This window comes from Poecilia reticulata, chromosome 12, assembly GCF_904066995.2.
Source record: "Poecilia reticulata chromosome 12, P_reticulata-male-v2, whole genome shotgun sequence".
NCBI classification, from domain to species: domain Eukaryota; kingdom Metazoa; phylum Chordata; class Actinopteri; order Cyprinodontiformes; family Poeciliidae; genus Poecilia; species Poecilia reticulata.
In genome coordinates this window covers 2,418,101-2,432,729 of record NC_088841.1, presented here as the reverse complement: position 1 = coordinate 2,432,729, position 14,629 = coordinate 2,418,101, and the positions used below count along the sequence as shown (strand labels likewise).

At 40.6% G+C, this 14,629-nt stretch overlaps 2 protein-coding genes across 3 annotated transcripts in view; one reads left to right on the top strand and one right to left on the bottom strand.

The window, feature by feature from the left end:
* The first annotated feature begins 327 nt into the window (after positions 1 to 327).
* stc1l (stanniocalcin 1, like) lies at positions 328 to 4,303 on the top strand. The gene is made up of 5 exons (XM_008423160.3): positions 328 to 627; positions 1,477 to 1,619; positions 1,706 to 1,813; positions 2,205 to 2,308; positions 3,634 to 4,303. The coding sequence occupies exons 1-5, from the start codon at positions 510 to 512 to the stop codon at positions 3,929 to 3,931; spliced, it is 771 nt and encodes a 256-aa protein (XP_008421382.2). The 5' UTR covers positions 328 to 509; the 3' UTR covers positions 3,932 to 4,303.
* Positions 4,304 to 11,315: 7,012 nt separating this feature from the next.
* fgfr1b (fibroblast growth factor receptor 1b) overlaps positions 11,316 to 14,629 on the bottom strand; it is a 29,329-nt gene continuing 26,015 nt past the window's right edge. For both annotated transcript variants that reach the window (XM_008423158.3, XM_008423159.3), the window contains 4 exons: positions 14,499 to 14,569; positions 13,520 to 13,657; positions 13,324 to 13,429; positions 11,316 to 12,000 (listed from right to left, as the gene is read on the bottom strand). In XM_008423158.3, coding sequence (XP_008421380.1) covers positions 11,941 to 12,000; positions 13,324 to 13,429; positions 13,520 to 13,657; positions 14,499 to 14,569 — 375 coding nt within the window. In that variant the 3' untranslated portion in view covers positions 11,316 to 11,940. The remainder of the gene's footprint in view (positions 12,001 to 13,323; positions 13,430 to 13,519; positions 13,658 to 14,498; positions 14,570 to 14,629) is intronic.

Here is a 14,629-nt window from a genome sequence, read left to right as displayed (position 1 = left end):
GGGTAAAATTTCTGGCTCCTCCATCCTCCTCCACCTGCTTCCATTCCCCATGAACGTCACGTCTTCTTGTGACGCACCTCAAAGGAAACGCAGAGAACGTGACAGGAATCAGATCCACCAACTGAAGTGAAAACACTGTTTTAAATTAAGCTCATATGGCTCCTCAGGTGAGATTTATCTGTTTTAATTACTTCCTCGTAGTGATTTTTTTACATGTTGAGAACATGTTTAAGTATTCTATGAAGCGCAAACACCGAAGAAAGTTTACCGTAACTCGTGCTGTGGGTGGAAATATCCAATTAACCGCGGGGGTTAATTACACACATGAATAAACCACAAGCTGACCGCCGCGTGGGAACGGCGAGCTGTGATTGGTTCCCTCAGAACGGGCTCTGTATAAATACCCACTGTGGAGTTAGAGGAGTCACGAAGACCGAGCATCTGGAATCAGCTGTGAACCAGACACCACCTCCTCATCCTCACCTTCATCAGCACCGTAGAAGAAGAAGATGCTGCGCCGCTCCGCTCCGCTCCTCCTCCTCTGCTCCCTCTGCCTCGCCTCGGGCTTCCAGATGCCGCCGGAGGAGGCCGCTCCCCGCCGGGCACGCTTCTCCTCCAACAGCCCGAGTGAGTGTCTGCTCTACCCGCTGCCTCTGGTTGTTCTTCCCGTTCTCCTATAGTTCACTCATAGTTTGACATTTGTGTTTAAGTTTATATCACAGCCTGGAGAATTCCACCTTTTACTTGTAAAAAAAACATTAACAGTATTATTTTCTAATTAGGAGGACGTCGTCAGGGATAGGTCTAATAAGATGAAGCTCTGCAGTCAAATAAGATGTATCATAATATATCTTATCTTATGATATCATAAGAAATCCACTGATTATCTCTCTGTTATGCAGTGGAAATAATTTCAAGGTCTTATAAGATAAATAAAGACAAAATAGTTGTAATAACCATAATAAGCACTTCCAGAGTTTCTTGCACCTTTTGTTCATCCATCACTTATTTTTAAACACTTCATTGGTGCTGAAATGAGCAAACTTTGAGTTTCCTGCTCAGTATTAACTTCCACACTGAAATACATTGGAGGATTTTGCAGTGTATCTTCATACAATTAAACATAAAAACACTGTTTTACATTGCTTAATATTTAAGCTCATATGAAAAAAAAATCGTTTTGAGAATGTAACTCAATGAAAAATATAGAATATCAGTCATAACGTAATGTTTTGCTCATCTTGGCTTGTAAGAAATGTAGCAGCAGCAGGTAGCAGCTGAAACATAAACCATGAAGCTTGAAGTTCATCTTTGTCTGGAAATGTTTTTCATTATGTCCACCTTTACTTGATTAGCCTGCTTATTTAGAATATTCATAGTCGCTGTGGGACTACAAAGCAACCCACACATTTAAAGTGGAGTGTGTTTGTCATGTGGTTCTCCTGTAAAACGTCTCCTCTGAATGTGTCACTGCAGCCGATGTGGCCAGATGTTTGAACGGCGCCGTGGCAGTGGGCTGTGGATTCTTCTCCTGCCTTGAAAACTCCACCTGCGACACAGACGGGATGCACGAGATCTGCGAGCTGTTCCTTCATGCTGCGGCCACCTTCAACACGGAAGTGAGTCCCTCCACCCGGCCCCTGCCTGTATCGAACCCCCATTCACCTGGCCGGGTCTCAGTCTGAATTCTGTTGCCGTTCTTCAGGGTAAGACCTTCGTGAAGAAGAGTCTGCAGTGCATTTCCCAGGGCATCTCTAACAAAGTCTTCCAGACCATCCGCCGCTGTAACATCTTCCAGACGATGATTGCTGAGGTTTGTAGGCCCAGAAATGTTAATGTAGATGTGAGATCGTCCTCTGAAGCATGACTCTGGTTTTTATCATCATGGGTAAATCACTGGCAGTCATACAAAAGTTTCTTTTCAATATGTTCCTTTTTAAAATTTACTTTGCTTGTAAGCCACAGGCTGCTGGCTTTGCCACATTTGCAAGATATGTTGCCTGTTTCTCAGCATGTTAGATTTGAACTAGATTTAAAGTTTGAGTGATATTGTGGTCAATTATGCAAACTAATGACTGGAATTGAAAGTCCTGAAACAGTTGGTGTTGCGACTTCAGTCATGGAATCAGGCCCATTTTTATACTTCTGTACAACAGTGTTTTTTTTTTTTTTTTTTCAATCACTCTGTTCCCACCTTGTCAAAGGTTCAAGAGGAGTGCTACAGCAGTCTGGACATCTGCACTGTGGCTCGGACAAACCCTGATGCCATTGGAGAGGTGGTGCAGGTTCCCACTCACTTCCCCAACAGGTGAGCTCTGACATCCGTCGTAGAAAACATGTAATGGCATAATGAAGCCACAACTGTAACTATACTGAGCAAAACTTAGTTATCTGATATCTTACCCCAGACTCATGAAGGTCAAACGGATTCCACATGTTCATTTTTTTTAAAATCTTTTTTTTGTTGCATGACTGTCAGTTTTATTTACATTATGTAGCGTTAAGAGTTACAGGAGTTTACATAAGCAGACAGTTCTCTGACTATTCACATGTGCGCCTGGCAACAGAAAGAAACTACAAAACAAAATCACAACAACACAAATCTGAGGAGCTCCATTTTGGTTTTAGCCAGTTGGGGTCACAGTTTGTGTGAGCATCATACAAGATCCATGTAAATAACAGACTGCAGACAGCAGAACTACTCAGAGATGTGGCAGGAGGGAATTAAAGTGTGAAAAATGTGATACAATGAACATGTTTTCTACTTTACATATTTACAAAGTACTTTCTGCTGTGTTTTATGCTTAGGCTTATGCTAGTGAAGCTCAACTACACAACATTTAAATGTTGCTTTAAAGACAACATTTAAAGCTGCAGTATAAAACTTTCACAAAAAATATATTTTTACTGTATTTGTCGAAACAAGTACGGTGTGAGACAGATATGTGAAAACATTGAGCTTCTAACTAGAAACAACCAATCAGAGCTAGGAGGCAGGTCTTAGCGCTGTCAATCACTATCTTGAATGGCTCTGCTCATCCCTCACCCCCTTGCTCTCTGCTATCCTGCAGCTAGCAGACAATGTTGTGAACAGTCAGGCTAGTTAGCATTACCAACGGTGATGGAAGAAACTGTTTACCTTTAAGTTGTTTCTCCGTCATTACCACATTGAACAGCGAGTACACAAGGATGATTGACAGTGCTAAGCCTCTCATCAGGTCTAAATCCAGTTGAGTATTTTGGCCAGTGATGAAAGCTGATGTCTACAAATGCTTCTCTGTTCTGCCAACTGAGCTTCAGCTGTTTTGTAAGGAACTTTGGGCAGAATTGTTGACCTTTAGATGAGCAAACACCAGAACACTTGCTACTGTAATTGTAGCAAACAGTGGCTCTGCAAAGTATTGACACAATATTTATATTTTAATTAATTCAAAAAAATGTTTAAACAATGCATCGTTTTAGTTCCACTTCACAATTTTGCTCTACTTAATGTCGGCGTGACTAATAAAACGCCTGATAAACGCAGTGAAGTTTACATTTGCAACCTGACAAACTGGAAGAGTTGAAGGGGCATGAAGAGTTTTTGCAAACCACCTCGTGACCCTGAGTCTGCATTGTCTGCTGAAACCACAGGTACTACAGCACGCTGCTGCAGACGCTGCAGGCCTGCGACGAGCAGACGGTGTCAACGGTGAGGACCGGGGTCATGACCCGCCTGGGGCCCGACATGGAGAGCTTCCTGCAGCTCGTCCAGAACAAGCCCTGCACCCCCAGCTCTGACTCCACAGCATTCAGCAACCCGGCCAGCTGGAGGAACATGCCCGTGTTCAACATCCAACCCGGCTTCAGGGGTCGCGACCCCACCCACTTGTTTGCCAAGAGATCTGCGGACACCCAGGGGAACGAGGGAGGGGCCCAAGCTGACGAGTAGATGACAAAGATCAGAAGAAAAATGATTGTTGTGTTGTAAATTGGGGGATTTTTTTGATTTTCTTAGTTTATCCACCAGGTAACTGATGTGATCTTGTTACATCATTATAATCTTATTACAATTGATATTTATTGTCCTAAATAAATTTTTTAGGCTGCCATGGTGGTATGTTTAAATTAGCCCGAGGATAAGAAGCAGGGTGAGGCGTTCATGCTGGTCATGGAGCTTTTCACTGCCTCGTTTTACTGCTCTACAAATCACTTTATAAGCTGTTTGTTATGTTGAAAACATTTTTAAATGTCCGTCAAAATGTGGGATTCAAGTTGGTTTGTTGGGAAATTAGAAATAAATGGGCTGATATAAACTCATAAATTTGACTGGATTATTTCCACTGAATGTTTTTTACAACATCCACACTGGCAAAAAAAAAGAAACTTATGTTTATAAGAGGTTTATTATTTTTCCATGTCAGCCATGTTTGGGCTAAAACAGGTCAATAAGAGCACAGCTTCCACACATTTATCTGCATTTTCTAACCATACAGAATTCAAACTTAAAAATGTTGCAACTCAGTTTTACCAGAAACTGTGCAGAAATATTTCAGAATCCAGTTTATTGTTACATATAAAGATGAAGCTTTATGCTCTAACAACATTCTCAGTTATTGTTTAAACACTTTTCTTTTACTATCAAAGAAGCTGAGGCGAGGCGGTCATCTGCCACCAGATGGCGTACAAACTGTTTCACTGTCAGTCATTGCGTATCCTAACATTGTTTTCTCCTTTAAAATGAGGTATTAACGGACGTGCTGAGTTTGCAGATCTCAGTATTCTCTGAAAAGAAATTCCCAGGGTTTAAGGAACTGGCTGTTGGTAAATATAAATTATCTCTAACATCTAGAGCAATATTAGCCTCTTGTATTAATAAAGCAAAAGTTGTTAAACAACAATTTCCATCTTCAGGAAGGACTGATGTACAATCACCATCCATCCATTTTTTTTTACACCCTTGTCCCTCAGTGGGGTCAGGAGGGTTGCTGGTGCCTCTCCAGCTAACGTTCCGGGCGAGAGGCGGGGTCACCCTGGACAGGTCGCCAGTCTGTCGCAGGGCAACACAGAGACACACAGGACAAACAACCATGCACACACACACTCACACCTAGGGACAATTTGGAGAGGCCACTTTACCTGACAGTCATGTTTTTGGACTGTGGGAGGAAACCAGAGTACCTGGAGAAAACCCACCATGCACAGGGAGAACATGCAAACTCCATGCAGAAGGACCGGGGCCGGGAATTGAACCCAGAACCTTCTTGCTGCAAGGCAACAGTTATACCAACTGCACCACTGTGCAGCCCCTATACAAACACATTATATAGTTATATCTCTTCTGATTTTATACTTTTAACATTGTTCAAGTCAACTTCCTCTGTAGAAAACTCTAAAAAGATTTAATCAGAAATCACTATATAAATATATATAAAAAAAAGATATAGGACAAAGATTAAGCCAAAGAAAAAAATCGATTCACTGCTGGAATCCCTTTACGTAAAAATGACTCAGCAACTTTTTGCTGTGTGACTGTATCAGTCACCTCACTGCACATGAATTTTTGCTCGGACATTTAATTTTTGTCTCTCTGTTAAAACCTGTGGATGTTCTTATGTAAGGACGTCTGTACATCACAGACTCTGTTAACCTTCTATTTAAACATAACTGCTTTAGAAGTGTCTCTGCAGCTTCCCGGGAACATCAGAACATTTAAAAGAAATGAAAATATTGTGTAAAAGTACAGTATTTTTGCCAGTCATTTCAGAAAGTGAAAAGGTAATTTAATAGAGAATCATTAAAGAGTAAACTATTCCTTTTTTTTACATGTTAGCGATTATGGCCTACAGGTAACCCCCCCCCCAAGTGTCTCTGAAAGTAAGAATATTGCACCAGAGACAGAAAAATATATATTTGGATGAACATTTATAATATTTCTCACAAATTAATTTAACTGAATCCATAAAGAAATGCAGCTGCCCTGACAGTGACGTGTGTAAAGAAGAAATGTGTGACACTTCTGTCTGGGCTGGTTAGATGGCTCACACCTGAAGGTGCAAAGTGGCCCCACGCCGGTGCTTACTCAGCCATCGGTAACCATAGGCAACAACTGAGCCATGATGGCTTCTCACCACCATGTAATGGCCCATTACCCCCCGCTCTTCCCTGGGGGGGCGTCCATCTTTCCTTCCATCCCGTGGGCCAGGGCTTGCTGACAGGAAGGTGGGCAGCTGCGTTTCCAGGAATCCCATCAGTGTAACAGCAGGCTGCTCTGCGTGTTCACTGAAGTGATGGGAGCCACAGTATCACTAATGAAGCAGAGTTCAGGCTGCGGGGACACTGAGCTGTTCCAGTTAAAGTGTAACTCAGCTCAGTAGCATCATGGAACCAGTTAAAGCTTCCTGATTTCACTGGAAACAAAGTCCGGATGAGACATCTCCCATTTTACTCTGACGTCCTCAGGGCAGCAGGCAGGCACAGCAACTTTAAACCTGCAGTATGTAACTTTCATAAAAATATGTTGTTTTTTTCACACACTGTATCTGTCAAAAGTGTCACGAAGTGTCACCGTATAATAAGAGATGAATAATCTGTGAAAAGATCAATGTCCTCCACCTCCTCCCTGAGCTGCTAATGTCGTCTGACGACCAAAAGCCTCCAATCGGAGCCAGGAGGAGGGTCTTAGTGTTGTCAATCAATCTCATGTAGTTGGCTAATGGTGGAGAAACAACTTACTGTTACAGAAAAACTGTCGGTCTCCAAGCTAACTAGCCTGACCTCTGGGAGAAGGCAGAGGAGCTTTATTGTTAGCTTTAGTCCTTGTCTTTATTCAGGTACCACTTGGGTTCTGCCATAAATGGAAACTTCATTGCTGTGAAACATATTTGCCCACTGCTGATTTTTTATTTTTTTTGGGGGGGGGGGGGGGGGGGGGGGGGGGGGGTTGTCATTGACTGTGTTTCCATTCACCATAACATTGCACAATGTCTAGACCCGAATTCAGTTGACAATCCATGGCAAGTGCCAGTGAAATGTTGAAAAACCAAACAACAAAACCTACTCAACTTGCAATGTGATGAAATGTGAAAAAGTTCAAAACTTTTTCAGGGCACCAAACTATAAAACACTGTGATATTTAACAAAAATGAAATATTCATCTTGTAGAGATAAAACTAGAAGTTCCCATGAATAAACATGATCTTCCAGTTAATGCTAAGACACCTTATTGTTGCTGTCCTCGTATTAAAACACATGAACATTGCACAAACTTCAGTTAATTTTACTATTTTTGCTATTTTACTTTGGACTTATTTTACTCTGAATTCCTCCAAACATGTCTCAGTTTTATAGTTTGCTGAGGTTCCTGCCACAGCACTTCCTCTGGTAGTAACTCAGCCTTTCATGGCAGCCTGAGAGCTCTGAGGGATGAAATGGATGCCAGGACTGCAGCAACCAGGAAGAAGAGCTCAGCATGAGGCTGCAGCTTAAAACACACAGCAGTGGACTGTCAGGCCAGGAGCTGCCGAGGAAATAAAATGTCACAGACTGGAGCACATGATGGACGATCTCCCACGTTCCTCTTTATGGGAGAAAAGAAAGTGTGGAGCTACAAAAAGGCTACTTAACAATCTTCAGGGAGAAGACGCAGAGCAGTTAGATGAAAAACGGACTGTGTGATAGATGATGAGTCCTGAGTGGAACTCTGCTTCTTCAATTCACCTTCTTGGGGCCGACACACACATTGAGAGAGTTTCTGCTGAAGGTAAAAATCCCTCAAAGTTTATTCCTGAGAATCACATCCACACCACAAACAGCAGCTTGTACAACAATCATCAGTGTTTCCAACACAAACGTACTGTCTATATATTCACAAAAAAACCACACACACACACACGCATGCACACGCATGCACACGCACACACACACACACACACACACACACACACACACACACACACACACACACACACACACACACACACAATTGCAGATTTTCTATTAAATAGGAAATGAAATTAAAATCACAAATGAATAAGCTTTTACACACAAGTCACTAAAACTCATGGCAGCGATGGATGTAAACAGTTACTTGAAATATCTTCATAATTCCGCCATGGTACTAGCACTGGAGCAACAAGCCCAGGTTCCTTAGGAGCTGCTATGTATGCAGCACTTTGGGGAAATTGTGGACTGCAATTTTACAGAAGAATTATGGATTCAACAAGGTTAGAGTGACACATAACTTTTTATGAACAATGAGGTGCTGTGAGAGATCTGGTGGAACCAGCTGCACGTTATCTGAATAAATAAATAAATAAATAAATAAATAAATAAATAAATAAATAAATAAATAAATAAATAAATAAATAAATAAATAAATAAATAAATAAATAAATAAATAAATAAATAAATAAATAAATAAATAAATAAACTATCACATTCCTTCCATTCCTCTTCATAGTTTTAGCCAGTAGTAACATCCGGCTGTTGATCATATGACTCCTGTAATGCAAAAAAAAAAATAAAAATCCCTAAGTACATCTACTTTAATGTGGCTACAAAAAACATCTCCTCCTACCACAAAATCTGTTATGAAAAAATGTGAGTTCTTTTTAAATTGGTCTGTTTTCATTAAGCAAACTAATTTTTGTAATGTCAATTTGTGCAATTCTATGTTTGCTTTCTGCTTTCCTTTTATTGATAAAAGAAAATTTAAGCCAAAACTTACAAAAATATTCAGATAATATTCAGTCCTTATGAAAGATGGACAAGAGGCAGAGATCTGGTGGAACGCTTTGTGTCATGGTGTGGAATCAATCATCTCATCCTCAATGTGAAGACAACATTTCTGTTTATCATTAATAAAAGTATTTTGTGGATGCCTGTAAATATTGTCCAAATTCTGTCCCAGGTTTTTACAAAGAATTTTAAAAGCAAAAACTACAAAAACACCTAACAGTCAGAAGTTTGATTTTATATCAAACTTACATAAAAAGTATCGATATTCATGTTATTGGTGAATGGTGGCTCTGTATTTACCGTATTTTACGCACTATAAGGCGCACCTAAAAACCTTCAATTTCCTCAAAAGCTGACAGTGCGCCTTATAATCCGGTGCGCCTTATATATGGACCAATATTGAGCCACAACAGGTCTAGTAACTACGGTAAGCAGCCGCCGACTTCATTTTGCCCGTAGAAGAAGAAGCGCGCGGTGCATGCTGGGATAGTTATCAGAATGCTGGTTTGTTAATAAAGTTTGACTGACCTAGCTACCTACGGACCTGATAATCAGGTCGTCTGCAGGTCATTTAGCACCACGTTCTCCACGAACATGCTGTGCGCGAACGGAGAAGGTTGACCATCGTCCGGCCATGACCCGGCCCAGTCGCGCAAAGCTCTCCTCGCCGACCGAGGAGGGGGGGCGGGGAAGAGACAGAGACTGCGGTGGCAGCGTGTCGGTTGGTCTGTGTTACCCAGAAAGCAGTTGGGCACAATATCGCAACACCAACACCGTGAGTGAAACAATGGACCTTACCAAGCTCCGCCCAGAAACACCCCTCGAAAGTCCCATGTGACTACATGTCTCACAAGCAGAGCCTCGCGGTGCTTAGTTTCTATGTAAACATGGCGTCTTTCATTTTGACTGACTCTCTGCAGAGTATTTCTGAGTCGATTAGCGTAGCATTTCTGCCGGATTTTCAAAAAATATCAGCCACGACAATGGACAGGGGAACCAACAAGTTCATGTCATCTTTTTTGGATGACATCAAAGTGTTTTAGCCACCCGATGCCTCCAACATTGTGCGTGTCACAGCTAAATGCTACCGGTTGATGAGGAAAACAGCAGATCCTCACATACTCAGCATAAATATAGCTGTGAACAAGATCGCTCATGCCTATTGTTCTTGCAAGGCTGGGTAAGTCGGGCATTCATGGTTTTGAGGGTTACTTTTGAATTAGTGATTTCTGTTGTTGGCAAATGTTTGAGTGTGCCTAGGCCTAGGCACGGTACTCGGTGCTAGCGTGGCTAACACGATTACAGTGTAGTAAAAAGCCTTTTCAGGTAAAATAAAATCTTTAATGTATGTCAGATACGGTACACATTGCATATTGATCTGTTCAGCTATCGTAAGGCTGAAACAGACAGGCTTCAGGATGTAGAAGTTGTATTGGTACTGCCCTTTTGCTGTTCATGGCTAAAAGGTTTTCATAATGGATGTGTTTATTATTGACTTTCTTTTTGTCATTCACTAAACACAAAGAAAGCAAAGCAATAATACTTACACCAGCAGACACTACTTTGTTCTTATTGATCCTATGACGGTTGAGCTGCAAATGCGGTCGTGCACACAGATTTTGGAAATCTGTGAATTTTAGTTCCACAAATATGATCAGGATACCTGACATCGCCTGTGCAGATTCCCCACTGACAGTGGAGAGCCATTCTTTTCGAGTCCTGACGCAAAAACGTTCTGCCGGTCTGCTAGTCCACAATGTACATTAGCATGTGTTTACTACTGTAGCTTGTGTTTGTGAGACGGTCACGCATGTGGTAGCTGCGCGCTATGACGTAAAATGGGCATTAGCCAATAAAACGTGGCCCGTGTGGTAAGGTCCATGACTGGGGCAGCCTACTATATAAAGTACTCGGGAACCACTTCTTTATTATTATACATCCACATTTGTATGGGACGGGTGGCAACCCTAACTGTAGCGTCTATTCTATGTGCCTTATAATCCGGTGCGCCTTATAGTGCGGAAAATACGGTACTTGCTATCAGATCGATACCAAAATATGAAGTACCGCACACCTCTAGTGATCGGAGACCGCTCAAAAGGCGGGAAGACGAGCAGGGCATTCTGGGTAAATACAACCAAAACAAACAAATGAGCCTAGCACTGACAAGAGAAATGGCTCATGATCTTTTATCAAAGACAAAAGAGAAATCCTACAAATGCTAAAATCTGACACCACTCCATTCTTGTTTACATTTTGCGATGAAAGTTGGGGTCAGGGTCTTCTTCAGATTGTTCTTTTGTGTTGCTTCCTTCTGTGGATTTGGTGCAGCGCCACCACAGGCTGGGAGGAGGGTAACAGATTTTCAAAGGTTTTGGTTTGTTTGATACATGAAAGAGAACCAGAGCTGGAAATGGAACAAATGTTGCACATTTAGTCTCCAGTTGAGCACAGTCTACATAAACCAGCTCAATAGAAAGAAATTAAATGAAATTAAAGAAATTTTTTTTTGGTATTTGAAAGGAAATGACTCCAATGACTCATATTTAGCTTTAGGTTAAATGAAGAAAAATGAAAACAAGACATGTTTTTCAGCATCAGTTTGACGTCTTTTTAATATTGTTTTTAATACTGTTCTTTAGTTATTTTACATTAAACTTAAAGCTCATTGTCTAACAGTAGCAGCCCATGGAGAATAAGTGCAATATGTATTTTTATTTTTTTTTACAGAAAACAAACAGAATAAATCAAAAAGTATGTTTCTGAGAGTATGTTATGCGTGATGCGTTATTCTGCTGAGGAGCAGGAATCCATCTGTACAAATAAAGAATAATAGCTACATAGATTTATCAAAACATGTTGCTGTCCCCTTTTCTATCCATTCCACTTCATGTCACTGTAACACAACCAGACAGATACTCAACATGAAACAGACTAATGTGTAAAATATTCACACGGAGTACATTATTATAGACACACAGGACACATGTCCTACTTCAGTGTCTGAGGTACGTCTTGTCCTTCTGTCCTAGCAGGACACTGCGTTTCCTGTCTGAGGGAGTCCAGTTCAGTCCAGCTGGTCTTTACATCACACAGCAGTGAAACGGTTCAACTGAGCTCCGTCTGTCGCTCTGCCCGGCGGCCTCATCTGAGGCTGCACCGGGTTGCACAGGAAACAGGAAGTAAACGTTCCCAGAACGATGCCGACGAAGTACGGTGAGGCTAGGCAGAGCCACAGACCGATGTGTACTGGACCAGAGGGACGGCCAGGTCCAGGTACTCCTGCGAGGGTATGGGCAAATAGTTAGAGCCGGTTTTCAACTTTAATAAGGCGACACATAAGCATCATGCAAGAGGCTGCTTTGAAATCCTTTAAACTGAGACAAAATTACATACAAGGCATTACATTCTGCCTTGTCTGTCAGATAAACTGACCAATCAGAACAGGCTGCGTTGTAAAGGATGAAGTAAAGATGAAGAAACTGAAGGTAAATATTTTAAGTTATTGTCACTACTTTGCGACAATAAAGTCACAAAGTGAAAAGTGCTTTTCTGTAAGTTTTTCTGTAATACCTACAGGAAAAAAAGTCCCACAGCATCATGCTAACACCACCATACGCAACAGTTGGTAAAGAGTTCTTATGTTTGAAAGCTTAACGTTGATTCCAGAACTGACTCTGGAGTTTTCTCCCAACCTTTGTTGTCACCATTTTGTGGACTAACATCAGAGCCACCATGAGGAGGATGGAGAACTGTAATTTATCGGCAGATGATGTAAACTGCTTGTATGGGAAAAAAATCTATCAGTTCAAAAAGCTAACAAATAGATTCATAAACACAAAAACACAGGGCATTAAAAATATCATTTCAGTATGTTTTCATTTTATAAATGCACAATATAATTCCAGTTATTTATTAATTATATAATAATAATAATCATTATTATTATTATTATTATTATTATTATTATTATTATTATTATTATTATTATTATTATTATTATTATAATAATAATAATAATAATAATAATATTATTATTATTATTATTATTATTATGAATTAATAGTTTTTCCCCATTAATTACTGCTCTTATTTAGTTCACTTATTGAAAATGTTTTATCAATTTTAGTTTTTGTTATTTTGTTAGCTGTGATCAACTTTTCTAATTCTAAAAAAATCTACAGATCTTTGATCTTTGACAAGTTATTACAACATTCCTATCTATTGGCCATTGGTCGAGTTGGTGACCAATGGCCAGACAGCTCTTGTTGTATTTATGAAGAGAAAAGACCAGCCGCATCCGATCATGATTATCAACCCCAAAGTTAAAAGATCTTTTCCCTCATCAGGTTAAAATACACCCTATGACCTTCAGTGCACTTCACAAAACAATGTAGGTGAATATGTTTGTATTTGAGGCTGCATATGTAATTTTGACCGAGTTTGGATTCAATAAAGAAAACTTTTACACTCAAGTGTTACATTTAGAAATCATTGAAACTATATGCTGTGTAATCCTTCTCATCCCGGAAAAAAAACCATTCAGATAAATCCGACTGCAGATGAATATAAACAGTAATCCCTCCAAAGTTGTAAGTTTGTTACCTGGTTGGCCATATTGGAAAGCGTTCGATCCAAGTCTTCTACAAGCTGCTGGAAGGTGGGCCTCTGTGCTGGAACAGCATGCCAGCATTCCCTCATCATCAGATACCTGAAATATTAAAAATCATAAAGACAGCTGTCTTAGGACATCTGCAGATGGAGTTAAGGAGGAGGAAAGTCAATGTGTGCATGCACTCACAGCTCCTGAGTGCATGCGGAGGGTTTTTCCATGCGGTGTCCCTCCTTCAGTAGCTTAAAGAGCTCCTCTACGGGGACCCCGGGGTAAGGAGAGCCTCCCAGGGTAAAAATCTCCCACAGCAGGACACCAAAGGACCACCTGCAGCAGCAGCAACAGCAGCACATAGGGTCAACGCGTGGAATGTAGAGACTGAACTGCAAACTGAAGTTCAGGTTTAGAAAAGCGTAACCCTGCAGAGAAATTATCTGATGGAAAAGTAATGCTGGGCAAACATAGATGACTGAATGCAATTTTAGCCATTAACTGATAAAATAAGCTAAATTTGAAATTCAAAAACCCTTTATAGTGCTAAATTATTGAATAAACATATGAGCTGAACAACAAAGATATTTATTGTTGTGTTATTCATTCAGTTTTCCAGAGTTTCAGGAAGCTCTGATCATTCATGGAGCTTCTTTAGAAATGTAGACTGTGGTCGTTGACATTAGCATTAGCTGCTACATGTTTAGCATCAATATGCTGTTTTAGGTTTGAATAGCTTTGCTGATAAGCTAGTTTTTTCTTTACCAAAACTTGAACACAGCAATAGTCTTTTCTAGCTTCCAATCAGATTTTTTTTTTAAGCAAAAAATTAACCCCTAGAGGCCCAATAGCAGCGGCTTTGCTTGTCCATCACTGCTGTTTGGGGATGTCGCTTGTGCAGCAGATTTATGGCGTACCAGAAACAAATACAAAGGTTCCAGCTCGGGATGTTTGTAGGTAATTCTTTTTTTAAAAAGCGATTATTTGTGTTCAGTTTTTAATGGGTTAACTTAAGTTCCAACCCCAACTTTCACACAACAATCATGCCTTGCAGAGATTTGCGCCAGTCTCCTGCTCCGATTTTTGGGCTTTAAAAAGCTTGAAAGCACTGATACTTATGAGAAATTTCAAGGATGACATAAAACAGAAAAACTACTGTACGTAGTAGGTAACTCACACATCACTTTGGTGCGTGTATATCCGATCGAACAGCGCTTCAGGAGCCATCCACTTCACGGGTAACCGGCCCTGCAGGCACATTAGCACATTAGCATCCGGTCATACTGTTAATAAATCTACAACAAGCTT

What these genes read in the sequence shown, in the direction of transcription:
- stc1l (XM_008423160.3), top strand. Translation starts at nt 510, where the DNA reads ATGCTGCGCCGCTCCGCTCCGCTCCTCCTCCTCTGCTCCCTCTGCCTC. An exon ending in TCCAGACGATGATTGCTGAG is followed by an intron (nt 1,814 to 2,204) that starts GTTTGTAGGCCC and finishes ACCTTGTCAAAG; the next exon opens with GTTCAAGAGGAGTGCTACAG. An exon ending in CCCACTCACTTCCCCAACAG is followed by an intron (nt 2,309 to 3,633) that starts GTGAGCTCTGAC and finishes CTGAAACCACAG; the next exon opens with GTACTACAGCACGCTGCTGC.